This window comes from Monodelphis domestica, chromosome 1 (assembly GCF_027887165.1).
Source record: "Monodelphis domestica isolate mMonDom1 chromosome 1, mMonDom1.pri, whole genome shotgun sequence".
In the NCBI taxonomy this organism is placed as follows: Eukaryota; Metazoa; Chordata; class Mammalia; order Didelphimorphia; family Didelphidae; genus Monodelphis; species Monodelphis domestica.
Window position 1 is genome coordinate 42,035,735 of NC_077227.1, and position 25,022 is coordinate 42,060,756.

The 25,022-nt window shown below is 47.8% G+C and overlaps 1 protein-coding gene across 1 annotated transcript; it reads left to right on the plus strand.

The window, feature by feature from the left end:
- Window positions 1–977: 977 nt before the first annotated feature.
- PKD2L1 (polycystin 2 like 1, transient receptor potential cation channel) lies at window positions 978–23,873 on the plus strand. The gene is made up of 15 exons (XM_056797710.1): window positions 978–1,585; window positions 2,147–2,260; window positions 7,268–7,395; window positions 7,831–8,084; window positions 9,958–10,182; window positions 11,197–11,425; window positions 15,421–15,591; window positions 15,860–16,041; window positions 16,371–16,491; window positions 17,681–17,779; window positions 17,954–18,075; window positions 18,512–18,638; window positions 18,739–18,857; window positions 23,008–23,083; window positions 23,530–23,873. Exons 1-15 carry the CDS (start codon window positions 1,330–1,332, stop codon window positions 23,584–23,586), a joined length of 2,280 nt encoding a protein of 759 aa, XP_056653688.1. The 5' UTR covers window positions 978–1,329; the 3' UTR covers window positions 23,587–23,873.
- Window positions 23,874–25,022: the final 1,149 nt, after the last annotated feature.

Below are 25,022 nucleotides of genomic sequence, written 5' to 3' on the forward strand. Positions count from 1 at the left end.
AGAAGCACATACATTTTTTTCTAGATTCTCAAAAATGAAAAAAAAATCCCACTAAAAACAAGTCATCTTTAGTTTTCAACACACAGTCTGTTTCCTAGTGTTGTCTTTTCAGAACCCTCACACTTTCAGCCCTCCATTTCCACCCTCATCTAGTGACTTTTCATTCCCACTAGTGGCATTACCTCCATGGCTAGCTCTGTCTCTGCCCTCTGTCTCCTTCTCCATCACCCTCTCCTTTCCTCATCTCTAAACAAACACCTTCATATAATTGGAGTTTATCCTTAGTTAGAATTTTTTTTTTTTTGCCAGCCTCACTCACACAGAACATTTTATTCTAGACCAACCAGGGTCCTGAACTAGATCTGAAGCCTGGAATGGGCTCCCTGGATCCCAAATGTCTCCATGATTTCCCTGTGGCCACCAGGGCTCTACAGCCCCAGGGGGGAATCAATTCCTTGTTCTCCCAGCTTAGTTTAGCTAGTGGAAGGATCCTCGTTTTCCTGGCTGGAGTCAAGGGGGTAGGATGCCTTCTCCCGCTCCCTTGATTGCCTTATCTTTTCTCACACCATCTGGAGCAACCCCCTTGCAGCCTTGGGCTCACTCCTATCTGTACTCACACAAGGTCAGGATGGTCCAGCCACACCCATTTCTCAGCTCCCTGCCCCTTAGTCTAGAGGGGTTTTCTCCCCCACCTTCCCTAGCCAAGAGACAGTAAGGGAGGCTCCCTCCACACAACCAGCCAAACTTCAGGAGGAGGGCACCTGTCGGTCACCCCAGCCCCCCTCCCCCTCCAATCCATGGCGGCCCTTTCAGGAGCTTTTACTATATGTCAGCCCAGAGTTCTGTTGCATCCCCCTTCCCCCCCCCCCCCCTTTCCTCTTCCCTGGAACCCAGCGGTCCTTTCATCATCTTCCCCAAGGGAGCTCTTCTCCCGGCACCAGCCTAGCCCCAAGCAGCCATTATCCCCCTTCTCCTCTGGCCAGCTGGTCCCTTTCCCCAAGCCAGCTCCTCCCACCCATCACCCCAGCCCCTCCCCTCCAGTTTTCTCTAAGGATTCTAAGGGATCGGCTGGAGACACTGCCCCCCTCGGTGTCACTGATGAGCATCCTCCTCCCTCTGCGTCCTGCCTCCGAGCTTCTTTCCTCCTGGATCCCCAAGCAGGCAGCGGGATAGCGAGCTCAGCCTCCCCTTGCCCAGGCTCCTGGCAGGGCAGGGCTGAGCTGAGATTGGGCCAGGGCAGCCCCTTGCTTCTCTCCTATCGCTGCAGGTGGGCTGCAAGCTTGGGGCTCCTCTCTGACCTTTAGCATCACCTCCGTTGCGTCCTTGGCCATGGGCTCCATGGGAAGCCCGGGCTGTAACCCTGAGGGTCAGGAGATGCAGGGGCTGGGGCCAAGAGCCTGGGACAACCCGGCTTACAGCGGGCCCCCCTCGCCCCCTACAACCCTGAAGATCTGCACCATCTCGGGGCCTCTGCCAAGCCACCCCGGGGAGAAGCCCAAAGACGGGCCCCTCCACAGGGCCCCTCGAGGATCAGGCATGGACTGCTGTCGCCACATGTGCTTCCACATCTGTCGAGGCATCAGAGGTAGCTGGTGGAGAGTCCCCTCCCTACCCTAACCAGGGGAAAGGGAGGCTGGGAACAGAATGGGAAGGACGAGGGGTAGGAGAGCTCAGAGGAGGGGACCATGAGTCCAGCCCATCCTATTGAGCTTAGTGGCGCAGCATGACTTCCCTGGCAAAACTGTCATGAGGGGCTGCGAGCTCAGGAGGGGTGACCTTGGTAGAAGGAATGTGAGCTCCAGGGGGTCTGCGGGCTGATGCCTGAGCTCTATGCCCCCAGATCGGAATCAGAGAGGGCAGTGGGAAAGCAATGGAGATTCTATGAATGGGATTCCAGAAGGGAAGCTAGCCCCCCCCCCCCAAAATGGGGTTTGGGTTGGTCTAGAGGAGAGTACCTGGAGAGGTCATCTTTTGGCCACTCCTTTGGCACCCTATGCTTAGAGCCCCAACCCTCTAGGGGAGGGGGATGCCCAGAGAGACAGGACTAGGTTTGGGAAGGGGACTCCGGGGATCAGGAGGGATGGACAGACCAGTGCCCAAGGGGTTCTGCTGCTCTGCCCACTCAGGGTTTTCCTCCGCCCTCTAGGACTTTGGGGTACGACACTAACAGAGAACATGGCGGAAAACCGAGAACTTTATGTCAAGACTACCCTGAGGGAACTGCTGGTGTATGTGGTGTTTCTGGTGGATATCTGTCTGTGTGAGTAACAGCTGAATGGCAAACAGCTGCCCCACTTTGCACGAACTGGCCTCGTCCCTAGAAGCTCTGGCAGGGAAAAACATTTCATGAAAACCCAAGATTTCAGGAGCGTTGAGAGGAATCTTGTTGAGACATCTCCCCAGGCAGGGCAGCCTTGATGGGAGGAGGAAGGGTCCTCCTGGGCTTCTCCGCGCAATCCCTAGCATGGTGCCTGGCACTGCAGAGCTGATTAAGAAACGTTTGATGACTGATTATTGATGGAGCGCTCTACAGCTGGGACATGCCCCTCAGGTTCTAGCGGAGGGTTACACTACTTGCCTGGGGTCTTTAGAGAACAATTTCTGAAATTTCATTATAAGGATTACACCTTGAAATCATAGACTTGACACTATAAAGTCCATTAGGCTTTTTTTTTTTAACCCCATACCTTCCGTCTTAGAGTGGTAGGGGCTAGGCAATGGGGGTTAAGTGACTTGCCCAGGGTCACCCAGCTAGGAAGTGTCTGAAGTTAGATTTGAACTCATTCCAAGGCCAAAACTCTATCCACTATATTGAAGAACTATCTGATTATCAGTGAGGGATCTGAGCTCTTGACTAGGACGAAGAATCAACCCAATTCAAAGTGTTCCAGGTATATTAGAGAAAAGGAACCAAGCAGGAAGAAAGAGCTGGAGGCAAGGGTAGGATTCTCCTGGGTCTGGCATGGTTTCTACCTGGGCCATATTCATCCCTTGAACATTCTGCCACCTGATAGGGCTGGGGTAGGAGAGGGAGCCCCAGGGGTGCAGCCTAGAAGTAGGGAGGGCTCCAGGACCATGGCATAATGGAAAGAATGGCCTTGGCTTCGGGAAACCTGCCCTGGAACCCTGGCTCCAGTCCTGGCTGGCTGTGTGGCCTTGGGCTAGTCACTTTCAAATAACTGAATGGTGTCATAGATAAGAAGGGGGAGATTTGGCCCCAAAGGGCTGTAGAAGGCCTGAGATGTGGAAATTACCGGGAAGCCAATTTCTCTTTAACCCAGGAAAGCTGGATAACCAATAGAACGGTCCCAAGCCAGAAGAGGGTTTTTGCTGGAGGTTTTAAAGCATGCAAAAGCTGTGCAGCCCCTTCTCTGCAATACCTGAGCCACAGTTCCTGCTTGGCTCTCCATTGGACCAGATGACCCAGTCTGAGATATTGTCTGATTCTTAGATTCTGGGATCTCATTGCCACAGACAGGGCATTTTTCAGGCTGTGGCCTGGCAGTGCCCAGGTCTCTCTGGGCAGATGGAGGGCCCCATCTCTCCCCACCCAAACCTAATTTTCTGTTGTTTGCATTGAGGCTTCCCTTTGTGTTCCTGGGGTGATGGATGGAGGCTTTTGTCGGAGGAGGAATTGTAAAGGCCTTTGTGGGGGAACAATAGGTATTTGTTATCTTCTAGGTGCACCTGGGAAGGCTGGCTTTGTATTAGGGGAGAAGGTTCAGGTCCTGTGGGGGTGGGGTGGGCTGGGAGGTGCTCTGGGCTTTGGGTGATTCATCCTTAAACATCAAATAGTGGCAAGTCAATGTTCTTTCCTAAGATTTAGAACTGGAAGTACCTTAGAGAAGCATCTTATCTAACCTCCTGATCTGTTGATCTGGAAACAGACCAAGAGGGCCTGGAGTGACTTGCCTGGCATGACAAATAGTTGAGCCCATGGCCCTGGCTTCCAGATCCAGTCACTATCCATTTATCCATCTCTGGATAAATTGGATCAAATATACTACTTTGCATGGAATAAGTGCATACTTTTTTTCCTTCCTTCCTTCCTTCCTTCCTTCCTTCCTTCCTTCCTTCCTTCCTTCCTTCCTTCCTTCCTTCCTTCCTTCCTTCCTTCCTTCCTTCCTTCCTTCCTTCCTTCCTTCCTTCCTTCCTTCCTTCCTTCCTTCCTTCCTTCCTTCTTCCTCCTCCTTCCTCCCTCCCTCCCTCCCTTCTTTCTTTTCTTTCTTTCATTTGTTGGACAGAGTTCCTAGATTGATTCATTGAAGGAATACTGTAGACAAGTTGTACTTGGATTTCAAAGAATTAGTTGACAAAAATTTCTCACACTATTCTTATGGATAAGATGGAGAGATGTAGGCTCAATCCTGGTTAACTGGGGTTCAGAACTGATTGGATGACTGGTCCATAGTAATTAAGGATCAGTTTCAAACTTGAGAGAAGTCTCTGCCAGGGAAATGTCCTTATACTAATCTATTCAAAATGGTGATTTTACGAAAAATGACATTATAAAAGTAAGCGTGCTTATCAGATTTGCTGATAACACAGATCAGAAAGGAATAACTAGCACATTGTACACCAGAATAGGGTTCCAGAAATATCTTTGGAGGCTAGAACAGTGGGATGAATCATTGTATCATTGTAACGTGAAATTTTATTAGGATTAATGTCATCTTATATTAGTATTTTAAAAATCAACTGTACAAGTAGAAGACAGGTGCATAATTAGGTATTGATTCATGTAAAAAAAAAAAGAAAACATCTGGAGGTTTTATTGAACTAGAAGTAAAAAAAACGAGCCATCAGTAAGACAAAGCAGTCAAAGCAATCTAAAATGTGATTCCACAAAAATTTCTGAAGGGATTGCTCTGAGCCAGAGCCTGAAATGATCATCTCTAGAATGAAGGGCCAGCCCCATTGTTCTCTGCCTTTGTCAGACTACTCCTGGAGTATTGTGTCGAATATGAGATATGATGTTTTAGGATGGCCTGGAATATGTCCAGAGGAGAAAAGCCAAGATGGAAAAGACTCTGGAAAGTATGGCATGTGAATATCAGTTGAAGAAATTGGGAATTTTTTAAGAAGAAAGAAAAGTTGGGATGTGAGGAGGGTTGGGATACGATTGTTGTCAAAGTACTTGAAGAATTGTCATGTGGATGAGGAATGAGGATCATAAATTTAGTCTGAAAGGGACCGTAGTGTCCAAGTTTCTTACTTTATAGATAAGGAAACTGATGTCCAGAGAAGTTAAATGGTTTTGCCCAGATTCATGTAGGTAGCAAGTAGCAGAGTCAAGATTTGAACAGAGGGGTAGCTAGGTAGTACAGTGGATAGAGTGCTAGGACTGGATTCAGAAAGACCTGGGTTTAACTCCTGCTTCAAACACTTCCTGGCTCTGTGCCCCTGAAAGTCACTTAACCCTGACTGCTTATACCTTGCCGCTCTTCTGCTTAGAACTGATACTAAGGCAGAAAGCAAGGGTTTTGTAGTTGTTGTTAAGATTTGAACCTAGGTCCAGGTGACTCCAAAACCATTATTCTTTCCCCCACATCATGTATGTTCTGCATGACCCCAGAAGGTAGAACTAGAGATAATAGATATAGATTTCAGTTCCAAATATGGAAAAATGTTCTTGTAAGCAGAGCTATCCAAAAATAGAATGAGCTACCTTAAGAGATTGGGAATTTTCCATCATTGGTTGTCTTCAAGCAAAAGTTGGATGAGGGGGTAGTGCTAGGGCTGTTGTAAAGATAACTCTTCATCAAGTCTTGGTTGGCCTAGACCTCAGGGGTCCCTCACCAGTCGGAGATTTTAGGGTTTTTCTGCTGGTCCAGAATAGAGGTATTGGGGCATACAGGATCCTCAAGTTCTCAGGGCTTAGTCTGAACCATGGATTTCTCTGGGCTATTCTTCCTCACCATATCACCTTGCTTCCTTGGGACTTTACACAAGAATGATATCTTTTCCTCTAAACAACTCCAAGCTCTTTTGGGGTGCCAATTCATTTGGACTTTCTGGATTGAGTTTATTGGTCAGTTCTTCCAATACCAGGCTTATTCTTAGCCAGAATCAGAACCATTTTGTTGGAACAGCTCTTGTTGGGTTCTACCCCTCTAATTACATATCTCCCCTTCTTTGTTCAAAAGTTGAGGAGGAGATAGAAAAAAAAAAAACCTAAGGGAGAAAGTTTTCCCCATCATCTTAAAAATCAGAATAATTTCATCCAACAAGTCAGTCATCCTCAAAGTTGACTGCCAACTATTATAGGAGTTTATTATAGCTCCCTGACCCTAAGTTCTCAGTGATTGCCCAGGATAAGGAATGGGCATTATTGAATTTCATTGGTCTGAGAATTTGAGTGGTAGTGAAGGAGGGTGGCTTGAGAACACCTAGCTCCCTGGAATAGTCTCTCAGTTTTGGCCAAGGACAAGGGGGTAATTCCCAAACCAAAGGAAATCATTTAAAGAAAAATATAAGGCAAGGTACAGCGAGGTAACACAGTGGCTAAAACACCAGCCTTGGAGTCAGAAGGACCTGGTTTCAAATCTAGCCTCGGATACTTCCTGAGCTGTGTGGTCCCAGTCATGTCACTTAACCCTGATTGCCCAGCCTAGTGATGATGAACCTTTTAGAGACCAAGTGCCCAAATTGCAACCCTCATGGAACATATGAGTTGCCCTCTTACCCCAGATAGGGGAGGGAAGAAGGGTTCCCATTGAGCTGATGGGCAGAGGGGTGGGTGATAGCAAAAAATTTCCTCAGGCACCTTTGAGAGGAAAAGGGAGCAGCCCCCTCTGGCACACATTTCATAGGTTTATCAACACAGACCCAGCCCTTGCAATTCTTCTGTCTTAGAACTGAGATACTAAGATACTTAGAACTGAGACACTTAGAACTGAGAACTAAGATAGAAAGTAAGGGTGTGTGTGTGTGTGTGTGTGTGTGTGTGTGTGTGTGTGTGTGTGTGTGTGTGTGTGTGCGTGTGTGTGTTTCTTAAAGAAAAATATAGGGCAGCCTCCTTTCTTACCCAAGGGAAGCAAACCTATAGAACCTATTATATCAAGAGATGATAGACTAGAAAAAAGACAGCTCCAGGGTGAGTAGAAAGAAATTCCTGGATGATAGAATCATAAGAAATTATTGATGGATATTTGAGGGAATCCTTCAGAGGAAAGACCTGGCTCCCCAGTATATCTGCTGATCCCTATTAGATAGATGGAAATGTCTAGCCTGGGACCAGGAAACCAACTCCCCTGTTGCTTTTCAGTGACGTATGGAATGACCAGTTCCAGCGCTTATTACTACACCAAAGTGATGTCGGAACTCTTCTTACAAACTCCTTCTGCTAGTGGAGTCTCTTTCCAGACTATCAGCAGCATGAAAGACTTCTGGGGCGTGAGTTTGGGCTTTTCCTCAAGGGTCCAAGACCATAATGGGGGAGGGAGGCAGGGAAAGGCATTGGATCAAGTGCCATATGAGGTTGGTTCAAAGGATCAGTCAAGAGACAAGTCTGTTTCTCATCCTTTGATAGACATGGGTCACAGGAGTCAGATTGCTGGGGGCAGGGGCACATGGGGACGAGCTCCGATGGCCATTCTCTTCCCTACTGGAGATCCTAAAATAAAGGCTGGATGACTACTTGTCAAGTATATTATAATAGGTATTCCTCTGCATACATGTGTTAGATGGCTATTAAGGTCCTTTCTAGCCCCCCAATTTTAGGATTCTGTAATATTTCAGTATTAACTTCTTTGAGTTAAAGGGTATCAGACAGGGAATGGGTGTTAGATTGGGGAATTCAAGGCCAAGCCATCCTTGCCCTTGGTCCAGTTTGCCCAGGGTCCACTGCTTGACAGTCTGTACTGGACCAAGTGGTATAACAACCAGAGTCTGGGCCAGAGCGAGCACTCATTCATCTACTACGAGAACCTGCTTCTGGGTGTTCCGAGACTGCGGCAGCTCAAAGTGAGGAATGACTCGTGTGCTGTGCATGAAGATTTCCAAGAGGACATATTAGGCTGTTATGATGTCTACTCCCCAGACAAGGAGGAGAGGCTCCCTTTTGGACCCCTCAATGGCACTGCGTGAGTGAGACCCCTATGCCCTGAATACAAGGAAAGGGGCTTTGGTATAGTCCAGTTAGACTGAAAGATGATATGGGACCTGGGCAAGAGCAGGCTCCTTTTTTTGAGCTTTGGAAAGTTTCAAGAGGAATGGAGTCAGAGAAGCAGAGGTAAGGAGGGAACTTTTGATTTGGAGGAAGAAAACAGGGAATGGACAGGGGGAACAGGGTGGAGTTATGGAGATGAAATCATGATGGGTAGGGATGGATAAGGGATAGAAGGGCAGAGATAGGGGTATGTATGGGGCTGGCATTCTTCAAGAACAGGTCATTTCAGTCGAACCTTATTTCACTATCATCATTTTATAAAGCAGACTGGAAGCCCTAGGGAATGTCATATAGATTTAAATAAAGCATCAGGTGGATTTGGAACTGGTTAATACTTATGCCCAAAGAAAAATGATTAATGGATCAATATCCACCTGGAAGAAAGCAGATTTTCTTTATTTCTTTTTTTCCCAGGAAAGCAGTTTTAATGGAATGATAAGGCAAAAACCAACTGAAAAGTGAATCAGAGAAAGAAAGAGTAGCAGCACATACTACTTTTGAGAGATTTGACATTTCTCCTAAAAGTATGGCCTAGGTTTTCTTTATTTCTGCTAGAGTGTTGTAGGGACTTTATCCTCAATCCAATTCTGTCTAACAGCTCTCTGCCAGGGGAAGAAGGTATAGATTCCATGCTTATATAATTTTCAGAGGACCCAAAACTGGAATGGATATTAATATATGTGATTGAACTGGTATTAAGAAAGATCCCAAGAAATTAGAATGATGAAATTGAGTCTAATGAAATTAATTCAGCAGTAGCAAATGTAAAGGTATGAGTCAGGGTTCAAAAAATCAACTGCAAAATTTCAGGATGGGGAAAATGTGTCTTGATAAGAGTTAATGTGAAAAAAAAAGCCTTTATGCACTAGACTGCAAGCTCAGTGTGATTCAAGTGTGACATGACAGTTGAAAAAGCTAGTGCTGGAGGCAGCTAAGTGACTCATTGGATTGAGAGTCAGGCCTAGAGAGAGTTCAAATCTGGCCTCAGCCACTTCTTAGCTGTATGGCCCTGGACTAGTCACTTGACCCTCATTGCCTACTCTTTATTGCTCTTCTGTGTTGGAACCAATACACAGTATTGATTCCAAGATGGAAGGTAAAGATTAAAGAGAAAAAAAAAAGCTAGTGCTTCCCTAATCTGCATTAGAAGTCACAGTGTCCAGGATTGGGAAATGATTGTCCTCTTGCTCTCTGTATTAGACAGAACATATCTCGAGTATTATGTTGGATAGAACATTTTGGAAAGAATATCAAAAACCCAGAGTATAGTCACTGAATACCACCCTGGAGAGTGATGAGAATAGAGATTATGCCATATGAGGAAAGGAGATGTTTAGCCTGAAGAAGTGTGGAGATTGTGGAGTAAGGGAGAGAGAAGAACCTGTTAGTTCTTCAAGTATTCAAAGGTCCAAGTGGAAAGAGAGATTCAGTTTATTTAGAGCAATCCTGGGAAGTGGGTAGATATTCCTGAAAGGTAGGTTGAGGTCCCACAATGAAAAACTTTTTAACAATTGGAGCTATTTTAAGGTGGACTGAGCTGCTTTGTTAGGTAGTTGCTTCCTCATTACTGGAGAGTTTTCAAGCATGTAGTTAGTGACTTGACAGGGATGTTCTAGACAGGATTCTTGCCCAGGCAGAGGGTTGACTAGATATTCTCTGAGAAGTGGTGATACAGGGACAATTATAGAAGAGATGAATATAGGAAAGGGAGTTGGAGAAGTTTACTAATAGGAGGTGTAACCACTGTTATAATGACTGGCTCTTCCACTTACTATCACCCATGCCAGGTGGACCTACCATTCAGAGGATGAGCTGGGGGGCTCATCTCACTGGGGACAGCTTACCAGCTACAGTGGTGGTGGCTACTACACAGACCTGCCAGGGCCTCGAGAAGCTAGTGCCAAGGTTCTGCGTGGCTTGAAAGATGGGCTGTGGCTGGACCGGGGCACTCGTGTTGTTTTCATTGACTTCTCTGTCTATAATGCCAACATCAACCTCTTCTGTGTTTTGAGGTGGGCCTATATCCTCGTCCGTGAGAACCCATATCTTTCCAAAGCCCTTTCCCCACCTTGGCCCAACTATTCCTCCCTCCCTCCCTCCCTCCCTCCCTCCCTCCCTCCCTCCCTTCCTTCCTTCCTTCCTTCCTTCCTTCCTTCCTTCCTTCCTTCCTTCCTTCCTTCCTTCCTTCCTTCCTTCCTTCCTTCCTTCTTTCCTTCCTTCCTTCCTTCCTTCTTTCCTTCCTTCCTTCCTTCCTTCCTTCCTTCCTTCCTTCCTTCCTTCCTTCCTTCCTTCCTTCCTTCCTTCCTTCCTTCCTTCCTTCCTTCCTTCCTTCCTTCCTTCCTTCCTTCCTTCCTTCCTTCCTTCCTTCCTTCCTTCCTTCCTTCCTTCCTTCCTTCTTTCCTTCCTTCCTTCCTTCCTTCCTTCCTTCCTTCCTTCCTTCCTTCCTTCCTTCCTTCCTTCCTTCCTTCCTTCCTCCCTCCCCTCCCTTCTCTCCCTCCCTCCCTCCCTCCCTCCCTCCCTCCCTTCCTTCCTTCCTTCCTTCCTTCCTTCCTTCCTTCCTTCCTTCCTTCCTTCCTTCCTTCCTTCCTTCCTTCCTTCCTTCCTTCCTTCCTTCCTTCCTTCCTTCCTTCCTTCCTTCCTTCCTTCCTTCCTTCCTTCTTTCCCTCCCTCCCTCCCTCCTTCCCTCTCTCTCTCTTCCTTCCTTCCTTCCTCATTTTTTTCTTTATCTTCTGTCTTAGAATCAATACTATGTATTGGTTCAAAAGCAGAAAAGCAGTAAGGGCTATGCAAATGGGGTTCAGTGACTTTCCCAGGGTCATACAACTAAGAAATATCTAAGGTCATATTTGGACCCAGGATCTCCTATCTTTAGGTCTAGTTCTCTATTCATTGAGCTACCTAGCTGCTCCTGCTTCTGTCCCCTTCTTGATACTTTTTCTCCATTCTAGGCTTTAACACTACTATCTCAATGGGCCTGGTAGTCACAAGGGGCCACATTTCACTCATCATCCCTTGTGGCCCTGCAGGTTGGTGGTGGAGTTCCCAGCCACAGGAGGGGCTGTTCCATCCTGGCAAATCCGCACTGTAAAGCTGATCCGTTATGTGAGCTCCTGGGACTTTTTCATCGTTGGTTGTGAGATCCTCTTTTGTGTCTTCATCTTCTACTATGTGATAGAGGAGGCCTTAGAGCTGAGGATTCACAAGCTCCATTACCTGAGCAGTGTTTGGAACATCCTGGATGTGGTGGTCATCCTGGTGAGAAGGGGGCACATATGTCACATTGGTTGGGGGAATTGGCATCCTGTTGGCAGAAGAGCAATGGCAAAAGGGTCATAGGCCACAGGTCAAGAGCAGGAGAGGACTTTACTTCATCTGGTCCAAACCCTTTGCTTTTCAAATGATGAAACTATGGCATAAGAAGTCTAAAGGACTTGGCCAACATCACAGAGTTAGATAGTGTCAGAGGTGGAATTGTGGGCCAGTTTCTCAAGGCTGTCCCAAGGGGAGAATTTTTTCACTTTCCCAGATCCTGTGACTTCTCAGTTGTTGCTCTTATGAACATTCTGGACATGGCAGTCATTTTTGCTGGTCAGCATTTTTCTTGTGGGCCAGAATTTCCACAGCCTGTGTGACTTATCTCATTGCTTCCCTTGTCCAGAATCCTCAGGACATTCCTTCTGTGGATTTTCTTTCTGTCCTCTCTGAGGGTCACTGCAATCATTCCCCCTTCTCTATTTTACAAAACTTCAATTCAGCAATTTAACAGACTTTTACTAATCACCTTATACGCCAGGAACAGTGGCACATTAGGAATATAAGAAAAGAAAGAAAAAGATAGAGAGAGAGAAAGGAAGGAAGGAAGGAAGGAAGGAAGGAAGGAAGGAAGGAAGAAAGAAAGAAAGAAAGAAAGAAAGAAAGAAAGAAAGAAAGAAAGAAAGAAAGAAAGAAAGAAAGAAAGAAAGAAAGAAAGAAAGAAAGAAAGAAAGAAAGAAAGAAAGAAAGAAAGAAAGAAAGAAAGAAAGGAAGGAAGGAAGGAAGGAAGGAAGGAAGGAAGGAAGAAGAGAGGAAGAAAGAAAGAAGAGAGGAAGAAGAGAGGAAGAGGGAAGGAGGGAGGAAGAAAGAAAGGAAGGAAGGAAGAAAGAAGGAAAGAAAGGAAAAAAGAAAGAAAGGGAGGGAGGAAAAGAGAAGAAAGAAAGAAGGATGAAAGAAGGAAAGGAAGGAAGAAAGGAAGTAAGGGAGAGAAAGAAAGAAGGAAAGAAAGGAAGAAGAAAGGGAAAAGGGGAGAAAGAAAGAAAGAAAGAAAAGAAGAAAAGAAAATGAAATTAAATGAAAGAAAGGAAAGAATAGAAAAATAAAGGAGGGAGGGAAGGAAGAAAGAATGAAAGAAAGGAAGGAAGGAAAAAAGAAAGAAAGAAAGAAGGAAAAAGTAAGGATGAAAAAGAATGAAAGAATAGAAACAGAAAGAAAAGTAAAAGGAATGAGAGAAGGAAAGAAAGAAAGAAAGGAAGGAAGGAAGAAGGAAAGAAAGAAAAGAAAAATAAAGAGACCTGCCTTGAAGGAGTTTATATTCTACTGGAGCTACAAGCAGTGTGCACATAGGCAATTAATCAATCAACACCCACATGATATTTGCCAATCATGTTATTAAGCACTTTGAGAACAAAGAAAGGCAAAAGTACTATTCTCTGCCCTCCAAGAGTTTACAATCTAGCAGGGGTTAGGGGAGACTATGGAAATAATTATATAAATCGTATGTATGATAAGATGCATATGAGTATACATTTATATACTTAGTATATGGAAATTGTCTTGGATAGAATGTAGTTGTGATTGAGGGTGGATGTGGGGCAGGGTCAGATCTCTTGCAGAAGGTGGATCTGTATTTATAGATAAACTGAGGATAAAAGCCAGACAAGGTAATTGAGCAGGTGAGGAGCACTGACAAACTGGGTGAATCAGGAAAGGCTTCTTGTAGGAGATGGGCTTCCAGGAGCTGAAGGTGAAGCGGGTTGGGGAAACAGAGGCAGATGCATATGGCAGGTCATCTATGGCACCTCCTGTGTTCTGCCAACCAGGGTGAACTGCTGTGCCCTGAACCACCCTCTTCTTCCTCTTGGAAGGTGTGAAATCTCCTTGAGGGCATGACACCTGTTTTTGCATTTCCCCAGTGCCTGGCAAATAGGAAATAATAAATTGCTTGTTGGACTTTCTTTGTTCTTTGGAAGAGGAGCTTCCTGATTTCATCCACTCACAGGTCAGCTCAAATAGGATAGATCAATGATACAATGTAAGAAAAGTGCTTTATAATACTCGAAGCACCCCCTAAATGTGAGCTATTATATTAAAATTCACCTTGGGACCTACTTCTATTATATCTAATTCCCATCCCAGGGGACCTTGAAATTGCTTTCCAGCTGGTTAAGTTTTTGGAGAAGGTGGAAAACTCACTGTGGCAAGTTCAGTCTGGGGAAGTCCATTTCCCTGGTTTCCACTCTTGGCAGGAGTAGTGCTGCCCACATCCTTATGTCATATTACCAGGTATTCTGCACCAAAAACCTGGGACTTGATAAATTTGTGCATTGGATCCAAGGAAACAGGTCTCTGGCCTTTTCCCATTTGTTAATACTCTTTATAGTCTTTCTAAGGGCTCTCTTTGATGATGCCAACCCTGTGCCTACCTGTAGCAGGCTGCCAGGACAGCTATCCAGAGTGCTCCATTGAAGCCCCGGCCATGATATGCCTAGTATCACCAAACCTGCTGACCTTGTCTGCATGGGCTGAACATCTTTCTGTAGCTTTCACCCTCTTCCTCTTCTTGGTTCTGAGCCCATGCTTTCTTGTCTTATCAGACATTTAGCCAACACAAATATGTCCCTCAGAATCTCCCGTTTGTTTGGCAAAGAGTGCTTTGCCAGCTAGCTCCAGATCTCCTAATTTAACCCCTTCTTCTGGGCCTTTTCCTAGTCCAAAAGACTTTTCTCTATGGTTAAAGAATGACCTCTTTCCTTTGCTGTTTTGCAAAATATTGATACAGAGGCAGCCCCTCAAATGACCAGGATTTCAGCTTTGAGACTGTTAATACTGACACTAAGGGTTTTCTTTCTCCATCAAGGTCCCATCAACCATAATTGTTGCCAATCTTCCAACAATCAACCAGTGCCATGTTAAATCTTAAAGATGAATTGGAAGCTGCCCAAGGAAAACAAATATTTTTTAGAAGATGGGCAAGAATCCAGTCATGAATTCTTGTTGTAGTGAAGCCATAAAGAATGCCATGCCCCTCCAAGTGCCTGGCATGCCCTGTCCTACCCCCTTACCCCACATAGGGGAGCGGGGAAGTGCTCTCATTGGGCTGCTGGGTGGAAGGGCAGGCGGCAGGGTGGAGAGGGTAGGAGAGCAGTTCTGCCCCAGTCCCTCTGCCTTTCTAGTAATAAACTCTGAGGGGAAGGAGGGTGGCATGCATGCCTATAGAGAGCACTCTGAATGCCATCTTTGGCACCTGTACCAGAGATTCACCATCACTGCCTCAGAGGCTTCATCTATTGAGCTATACTGCTATTTTATTCAGAGCTTGGACTTCTTCCAGGCTATCTATCCCCTATCGCCACCACCCTAGGAGAAGATAGGAGAAGAGGGAGAGCTAACTTCATGATAATGGCATTACTAGTATCAGGGTCTCCTGACTTTTGACAGCCAGGTTTCCCTGATATCTGACTGCCAGGGTTCTCCAAACTTTGACTGCCAGGGTCCTCTGATCTCTGATTATAAAGGTCTCTTCTGACTGCCAAGTTCCCCTCTGACAGCCAGGGTCTCCTGATTTCTGATTGCTAGGGTTCCCTGATCTCTGACTACAGGGCCCTCTCTGAATACCTGGGTCCCCTGATCTCTGACATACTTGAGAGAAGAGAAGGTTCAGAAGGTGCTGTTAAGGACACAGCCGTTGCTAATCTTGTGACAAAGATCCACCAGTGCCAAACCACTTGTGTCATCTGCCTTGGGCAGGTTGCAGCATGATTGAGCACAGACTTCTGTACAGACATACACAATCCACAGAACACAAAGTTACCAAGGACCATGAAAGGGGGTGGTGACCACTGACAGTGACCTTACGTGGAGACTGGTAAGAGAGAGGGCAGTTATGAGGGTCCACTTGAAGTAGCCATAACTAAAGAGACGGGGACCTCAGATTTGATTCTCAAGTCCCTTCCCACTCCAGTGACCTCCCAACTCCCCTCTTGTCTCCCCCCAAGCTCTCTATTGTGGCTGTGGGCTTCCATGTGTTCCGTACCCTAGAAGTAAACCGTCTTATGGGGCACCTCCTGCAGCGGCCAAGTGACTATGCTGACTTTGAGTTCCTGGCTTTCTGGCAGACACAGTATAACAACATGAATGCCGTCAACCTTTTCTTTGCTTGGATTAAGGTACAAGCTCCTCCCAACCTCAGATGTGTTCCTGGAGATTCCCCCCTTCCCTATGACCATCCCAGAATCATCCCTTTTGGAGCCCTTCATCATCCTATTCACAAGTTCCTGTCCAGGGCAGCCTGTCCTTGGGACCCTTACACATGCCCTCAGGGATCCCTGCTTCTCCCTTAGCTTCTTGCAAGGTCATTACCACACAGACCCCTCCTGAGGCTCCCCACATCTCAGCTAAGCTCCCTCACTCAGGCTCCAGGGGCTTCTTCCCCAGATATTCAAGTACATCAGCTTCAATAAGACAATGACTCAGCTCTCATCTACACTGGCACGCTGTGCCAAGGACATCCTAGGCTTTGCCGTCATGTTCTTCATCGTCTTCTTCGCTTATGCCCAGCTGGGCTTCCTGCTCTTTGGGACCCAAGTGGAAAACTTTAGCACTTTTGTCAAGTGCATGTGAGTGTGTCCTCCTGCTCTGAGCCTTGGGAGCTCATGAGACCTCTGGGAGATATCTGAGTACACTTGTGTGTCCATGTACCTGTGGTGAGAGCATGGTTCTCCAGGGAGTTCTCTCTGTGGAGTCCTCATGAGTGTGAGTGAGTGTGCATGGATGAGAGGATACAAGTCCCTAACACTCATCCCTTGTGCTGGCAGTATCTGGCTGGGACACAGTGGGGCGTCCCAGCTCGAGTCAGGAGCAGGGACCTGGGCTGGGGGTTGGGGCTGGGGCTGGGGCTGGGGCTGGGGCTGAGGGCTTTGGGTGAGGCTAAGCCCTGCTCTCTCAGCTTCACTCAGTTCCGGATCATCCTTGGAGACTTTGACTATAATGCCATTGACAAGGCCAACCGAGTCCTGGGCCCTGCATACTTCGTCACCTATGTGTTCTTCGTATTCTTTGTGCTTCTGGTAAGGCTGAGGAGACGCGGGGACCCAGAGCCCCATGGGAGTGAGGTGCAAAGGGCCAAAGGACAGCTACGGTGAAGCTGGTTTTGGTCCTGGAGGAACCTCCCACTAAATCTGGAGCATTTCCAGAATCATGGTGAAGGGAAAGGCTCCAAACAAGCCTATGTTCAGGGGCCACAGGGGTGGATGGGTTGGCACAATCAGGGTGTTAGTGGGTCAGTGCAGGGTGAGGAGTCATTAGAATCCATAGGGTTAGAAAGGTTGATAGGACCAGTGTGATCCTAGGATTTATCTAATTAGCTAGTTAGCTATCTAGGGCAGCTGGTGGTCCAGTGAAAAGAGACCCGCGTTCAAATTTAACCTCAGAAACTCATTAGCTGTCTAACTTTGGGCAACCTCTGTTTGCCTCAGTTTCCTCATCTATAAAATGGAGATAAAAATAGCCTTTACCTCTGAGGGTAGTTATGAGAATCAAATGACATAATATTTCTAAAGTGCTTTACACAATGCCTCACACATAGTAAATGCTATGTAAATGTTGTTATTATAAGCTGAGAACTTAAAAGGCAAAATGGAAAGAGTATTGGACCTGGAATCAGAAGAATCCTTAGTTTGAATTCTACTCCCTATGCTGACTAGTAGGCATGGGAAGGAGAAGGCATGGGAAAGGATTGGAATTCTGAACTTAAGAGTCTCTGGTCCCAAATTCAAATCCCACCTCTACCAGTTCCTGCCCACAGTAACCTTGGACATGATCCTTTGGATAAGATGAGCCCAAATTCTATGCTTCTATGATTTGGGGCAAGTCACTTAAGTTCTCTGAGCCTCTTTCCTCTTTAGTTAATGGGGGACCCTTTCATATGTAGTATTGACCCCCCCTCCCCAAAGCTGGTTGTGAGGATAGCACTTTGTAATCTTTTTGGTGCTTTGCCAGTGTACACACTGGCTACTGTTCTTTCTGGGATATCATCCAGTTCAGTTCATGGCTTTTTACCAATAGGATAGCTGGAGCCAAGAGAAAGGATGTAGGCAGGACGTTGGAGAGATGAGATTTGAACCCAGCTCTTCTGAGCCCAAATCCAGCATCACTTCTACTTTGTTCACATGGTATTAGGGCCAATGTAGGCAGCAGGGATCAACAGGTCTCTTTAGACACCAGGTCAGAGTGAGGACACTGGTCTCCATCCCCTAGAATATGTTCCTGGCCATTATCAACGACACATACTCTGAAGTGAAGGAAGAGCTGGCTGGACAGAAAGATGAGCTGCAGATCTCAGACCTTCTGAAACAGGTGATCAGCCCTCACCCCAGTCCAAGTCACCACCCACAGCATTGCCCCCACCCCCTGCCTCCCAAACCCCCAGATTCAAGGGCCCTGCATCTCCTTGCACTGGGTGGCATGGATCCACTGTAGGCAAGGCAGGGCTTCCCTGTTTCTCCCCCTGCCCTATTCTTCTCCCTCAAGGGTTACAACAAGACGCTGCTGAGGCTTCGCCTGAAGAAAGAGCGTGTCTCTGATGTGCAGAGGGTGCTCGGAGGAGGAGAGAGACAGCTCCAGTTTGAGGATTTCACCAACACCTTGAGGGAGTGAGTGACCAACAGCCAGCTGCCCATCCTGTATTCTACCACCCACTCACAGGACTCCGGCCCTTTTCTTCCCATATTAAACCTCTTAGGATTTCCCTTTCCTTCATGGAAAGTGTGATTCAGCCATCATGGCAAGTTGGATCAGATTCTCTGGGGTGTGGGTTACAGTAGAAGGAACGCTGGGTTTGGAGTCCAAAGATCTGAATTCGAATCCTTAGTCTGTCCCTTACAACATGGGTGATGTATGGACCTCAGTGTCCTCATTTGTGAAAGGAGAGGGTCATATTAAATGACCTTCAAGCCCCCCCCATTTAAAGCTGTGATCTGATATGTAAATGATTATTAATCACAAAGAGAGACTTCAGAGGATCAGAGGCAAGAGATCCCCAAGGGTCCCTGGTGACCACAGCTTCCTCTCCTCTCCTCTCTCCCCCAGACTAGGGCATGCCAAGCACGAGATCACTGAAGTCACAGCGGCTTTCGCCAGGTTTGACAGAGACGGCAACCGGGTTCTCGATGAGGAGGAGCAGGAGAGGATGCGCCAGGACCTGGAGGAGGAGCGGGTGAGAACCTGCCCGTGGGAGTGGGGAGGAAAGAAGGGACTGACCACGAGTGACCACGAGTGCTGTGGCCACTCAATAAACAATGGGGTTCTCTAAGCAGGTGGCTCTGAGCGCCGAGATCCAGACCCTGGGTCGGTCCCTGAGAGGCAGCCGGAAGGATGAGGCGCGCTCCCCTGAAGCCAGGGGAAGCGTCTGGGTCTCTGGAGAGGAATTCCACAAGTACGTGCACCCAAGGGCACGGGGGAGGGCTGTCTGTCTGTCTGTCTGTCTGTCTACACGAGACAGCCCGGACCCTGTCTGGGCCACCTTTTCTAGGAAATTCAGGGCTTTGGCCCTCTCAGTCACACCAAACACGTGGCAAGGCTCCTGGTCTGGGGTATTTTCGTCCTCCCAGGCCCCCAGACACAGAGGCTCCCTCCTCCCTGCAGCCCGCCCAGCCCAGCCCTAGCTGGCCCCGGGGCATCTCGGTGGGATTTTACTCGGTTCTCCACCACTGCCTTTTTGCCACCCCCCTCCCCCCATAATCTATAAGGTTCTGCCCCCTCTATAGGCACGCCGCATTCTGGCCGCACCCCTTTCAGAACAGACGGGGCTCTATTCCCTAGACAAAGGGTTCTTAGCCCTGAGACACATGGAGCTTTGTCCGCGCGGGCGGACACACACAGCTCTAGCTCCTTCACAGATACCCAAGGCTCTAAATAACTTTCCCATAAGGCGCATGTGGCCGCCTGTTCCCCCACTAAACACGTAAATCTCTGTTCCTGCCCTCCCCCCTCCATCCTAGGGAAATCCAAGATTCCTTAGGCCCCGCCCCCTCCACTAGCCCCCTCCCCAACACCACAGGGCTCTCTTCCATCTCCTCACACTTGAGGCTTTTCCCGACCACAAGTGACAGAAAGCTCAGCGCCCTCCGACTCCCTCCTCCATCCCCAGGACCCTGCTAGCCCCAGACCCGCACAGCTGTGTGCCTCACATGTCTGTGCACAGATACACACGGGGCTTTGTCTCTTGCCCCAGACCGGCATGGGTCTGTCCCTCCCGCTCCCAGGCTCAATCTCCTTCACAGAGAGGCTTCCCTCCCGCAGACACAGACACACGCCCCACCCCCATGGCCCTAACCCCCCTCCCCCAGGACGGGGTTGTCATCTCCCACATTCATTAGTTCATTCGTACTTTTTACTCTGGTCCTATTCCGGAATGCCTGGGACTCGGTTTTCCTTCACCTCTCTTCAGCATTGCCTCTGACTCCCCCATCTCCCTCCGGTCTGCACTTACGGGGCCCTCTGGTCCCTTCTAGTCACAAAGACTCCGCGCTCTGCTCCCCACGCCACCAAGGACTCTTTCCTCCCTCCACCGCTAGCCCCAGGAGTCTCTCGTAGTCTTCCCCCTTCCCCCGTAGCCTGACAAATGGAAGTTTGTCTTCCCCAGACACACACGCCATTATCCCTCCCTCTAGAGACCCTTCCCCCAGCATGCAGAAATCCCCCGGCTCGCCATCTCCTGACAGGCAGCCTTTGTTTTACTCAAAATGGAGACCACCCTGAGCTGCGGACGCCCTGGGCTCTGTACCTGCCCCGAGACACAGTGCCTGGTCCCCTACCCCTCCTTTTCTAGGTAGGGCCCACCTACCCCTCCATCCAAGACTTCTGGAATAGAAAGAACACCCTCTGACATACAAAGGGCTGACCTGGCCACCACACCGGTACACAAGGCTGGGGCCCCAGCCATTCCTTCCCTTCCCCAGATGTCCATCCCCTGAGGAAACCTGGGTCCATCTCTTGAGCCACATGATTCCATAAAGCCCATAAAGGCTTGTCCCAGCCTTCCCCCACGGCCTTGTCCCCCCCCCCCCCTTCATCCACAGGACTGTGCTCTCCCCCCATCCCATCCCTGACTTTTTGAGGGGTTTGCCACGGGTCACACAGGCACAGGGCTCTGAATCCACCCCAAGCACAGAGGCACCCAAGGTTCTGCCCTACTCCTCTGCCCCTGGGAGATACACAAGGCTTTGCCACCTCTTGGACTTTCCCATTTATCCAGAAACCTCCCCTAGGAACACAGGATACTCCATAAGCCCCACCTGGTTCCAGCCACCTAAGATTCTGCCCCTTTCCCCTCACTGTTTTCCGACTGTAAGCAGAATAATCAGGGAACAACTACATTCATTTGATGAATTCCCCAATGGACTTAATGTGGTCAGGGATACCCAGAGATTTGTATAGCACTGGACATGCACAGGGATCTCTCCACATCTCAGACTCCCAGGCTCTCTCTTCCACCCAAGAATTTAGTAAGATTCTGCCACTTTTCTCTTACCTCAATACCCAGGAATGGCTTCCCTAAACACAGATGGTTCCAGTCCTCCCCAGATTTCTGTGACTGCTCATTGCTAAACCTTCCTGGGGGTGGGGGTGGGGGTGGTTGGGGTAGGGTGGGCTAGCTCTCTTGTTGAAATGGAAACTTTAAATCCCCTTCAGAAGCATCTGGTGGTACAGTGGTAGACTTGGAGTTAGAAAGACCTGAGTTCAAATTTGGCCTTAGATACTGTGTCCCTGGACAAACTCTGTTTGCCTCAGTTTCCTCAACTGTAAAATGGGGATAACACCTCCTTCACAGGGTTGTTGTGAGAATCAAATAAGCTGATATTTTAAAGCACTTAGCATAGTACTTGACAAACAACAGACACTAAATAAATGCTTATTCCCTTCCCTTTCCCTTCTGACATAATTGCCTTTTTCCTTCATACAAGACATAAACTATATCCCTTGTCCACAGAGGATTGTGTGCCCTCTCAGACTTACTTATCACCCCCCTCCTCCAATCACTCAAAACTCTTTCCTTTCCAGAAACAAAGTCCACCTGCCTTCAGAGCGCCAACATTCTGTCAGTTGTCCCTTTCTGGTCCTCAGGGATTTGACCTTACCAGACTCACGTGGCTCTGTCCCCTGACAGGCTTTCTTGATTCTTCCCCATTCCCATCCTCCACATACAGAGCTCTGTTTCTTGCAGAAATAACCAGCACTATCCACCCTCTTAAATCCCAAGACATAAGCAGGGTTCTTCTCCTTGTGTGGAGGTCATATGCAGGATTAAAGAGTTGGAAGGGTCTTCCATGGCCATCTAATCCAACACATCCCTCCAAAAGAATTCCATTCTACAACCTACCTGATCATTCAGTGGCCATTCAGCCTTGGCATAAAGATCGCCAGAGAAGGGGAGCTCACCACCTCCCCAAACACTTTGGCATCGGCCTAAGAGGGAGATGGTTTTTCCTTCCAGCTGAACTTTTTACAGCTTCTACTTACTGTTCTGAGTTCTGCCCTCCAGGCCAACACAGACTATGCCTTAATTCTTCTTCTTCCATAAGACAGCATGCACCCAGTTACCACGTGCCCTCTGAGCCATCTCTTCTTCAGGGTAAAGCAGCCCCAGTTCCTTCAGCTGATCTTCACATGGCACATGTCTGACATTCTTCACTCTTCTGATTGCCTTGTTCTAAATGCTTTATCACTCACTGTCCTTGCTCAAGGGTGAGATCCAGCACTGGCTACAGAATATACTCCGTATAAAATTTGACAGCAGGACTGCCCAGACACAGGGCAGAGTCCTGGCTCCATCCTTTCCAGAGATCTATGCCTCTGTCCACTCTCTCTCTCCAGGCACAAAGACGTTTATTCCACCAATACACAAAGGACTCTGTCTTCAATCCCAAAGTCCTCAACGACCCAAGACATATAGGAATCTGCCCCCCCTCAATAAGCTATCCCACCCATAAATACAGAGCTCTGTCCTTCCCTAAACACAAAGGACTGTCTTCCTGATCCAGCTCTATTTTGCCACTCTAGACACACAGGGATCTGTGTTACCTCCCAGTCGCCCTCAGATCTATCCCCCCTCCCAGATACATAGCTCCGTTCCCTCCAAATCACAAGCAGAACTCTGTCCTCTCTCCCAGACTCATATGCTTCTGTTACCCCTAGACACAGATCGCTCTGTTCCTGTTTCCCAACCACATAGCCTCACATCTCTTCCCCATCCCCTAAGACACTTATCTAGCTTTGTCCCTAAAGATCTCCATCCATAGACACAGAGTTCTGCCTCACAACCTGATGCTAACAACTTTCATTCCCCAACCCCAGTCCCAATACACACAAGCTTCTGTCTTCCTTTGACATGTAGGGCTTTGCCTTCCCTCCAGAGCACACCGCCCTATCCCCTAAACAGACCCAGAGGACCCCAGAGAAGAACATATGACGGTCCTGCTCCTCCCACCCTTAGGCACCCAGGTTTTTTTTTCTCTGATCCTGACACATATGGTTATGTGTCCCTTCAGACTCACATGAGTCTGTTCATCTTCCCTAACCCTTAGACTCAAGAACCGGGTCCTGAAGATTGAAAATGTCTTGGGGAACATCATATCTCAGGTGGATCCTGCTGGCTCAAAGGTAAAGGCCTTGGAGAGGAAAGAGTCATGCCCCTTCCTCTCTGGCACAGTAAGCAACCCTTCCCCTTGACTTACTGGAAATACCCTTTTACTGCATGGGCCTTAGGGCTTCTGGGATCCAGGTTATAGAGCTCAAATGCCTATACAGCCTGTTCCTTCCCTCATTGCATCTCAAAGAGGGCACAACTTGGGGCTTAGATTTTCCTAGTCGAAGGGCAGTTTGTTGCTTCTGGATTGGGGTGGGGGAACAAAGTTTTTTGTTTTAGGTAACCCACATGGTGACCTTCTCTCCCCACCTCCCACCCCTAGGAAGTCTGCGAGCAGTCACCTCCAATGCTGACCCTGACCCCAAATTTGGTCCTGAATCCAGGACCAAACCCCTGGGAAACCCAGGATAGGGAGAAAGCTAGAGAGACAGGGTTATTACAATAATTTTTCCCAACTCAGGCTGCCCTGCAAGTGGCCTTCTCTGAGGACCTCTCTCAAGACACTATCCGTTTCTAGTGTGATTGTCCCATCTCCATCCATATATGAGCTCTCCCTGGGCCCGTGTCTTCCTCTGTGTGTAGCCTCCTGTGTCTGTGGGTAGCTGTATTGGGTGTGACTCATTCTGTCTCTGTATTTCCATATATAACCATGTGGTGGGTGCCACCCCCTAGAAGTTCCTATCCCATGTAAGCTCACGACTATGATGTGGTCCTGGCCCTGAGCTGATTGCATCGTTCATATCTAGGGAAAGGCCTCCATTCTGTTGAGTAGAAAAGAATCAATAAAGTGTGTCATAAAGCAAAGACAAGTCTCCTTCTTTAATATTCTCTCTCTCCATGGTGGCTTGAGGTAAGGATGAGGAAGGGGAATCAGAGAAGGGATTGGGGGGGCTGTCAGAAAACAACAATTATTACCAATGACAGAATAATACACATGGTCTAAGATGGCCTCAGATCATAGAATTTGGCATTTTAGACCAGGGCTTTTCTGGAGGGATGGAGTACACCTAACGAGGGCTGGTAGAAATACATATCCTGAAAGTCTTGTGAATTTGCTCAAGAGAAGGAGAGGAAGGAGAAAAGCTAGCTATGAATGTTTATCATTAGATTTAGAGAGTAGCAGATACAACCAAGGAAGAAGGGTAGCATTGAGAATGCTGTTATGATTATTACAGCTGGATGGGGGAGGAGAAGGGAAGGAGAGATGGGGAAGAGGGGAGAGAGAAAGAGAGAGAGAGAGAAGGAGATGGAGGGAGGGAGATGGAGGGAGGGAAAGGGAGAGATGGAGGGAAAGAGGAAGGGAAAAAGAGAGGAGAGGGAGAGAGAGAGAGAGAGAGAGAGAGAGAGAGAGAGAGAGAGAGAGAGAGAGGACCAACGGTGGGAGAAAGTCTGTATAGCTCTCCCTCTTCCTCACTCAAACATACAAGAGGAGTATCTCTGTGAAGATGCTATGATAGGGATGGACAGAGGCTGTGGCCCAGTCAGGAGGCTTCTGTGGGTTAAGGAGTAGACTTTTCCCCAGGATTTTGCTAATGCCTGGGATGCTAGAAACCTCTGGACTCACAGTCCTGTCAGGAAAGGCTGAATGGCTGTTGCTCTGGACTTTGCTTCATCCAAGCTGAATAGACAGCCTCTCCTAGTTTCCTCTTCCTCTCCTTTTAACCTTCTTTCTTAACCATTAGAGTCTGCTTCCAATATTCCAAATGGTTCCTCTGTGCCAGGTTCCTTCCTACAATGCCCAGGAATTTACAGGTGACAAGATCTAAGCAATGAGATTTACAGTCTCAGACATCTGTGCACAAATATACAAAGTTGAAATAATAATCAAACCAGACTAGAGAGCCTAGTGCTAGGAGGCAAATTTGACCCCACTGAGATTCAGTGGGCTGGGCATATAACTGGAGGTTCCTGGATGGTGGTGATAAGATTTGAAATAAATACAAATGGAAATAA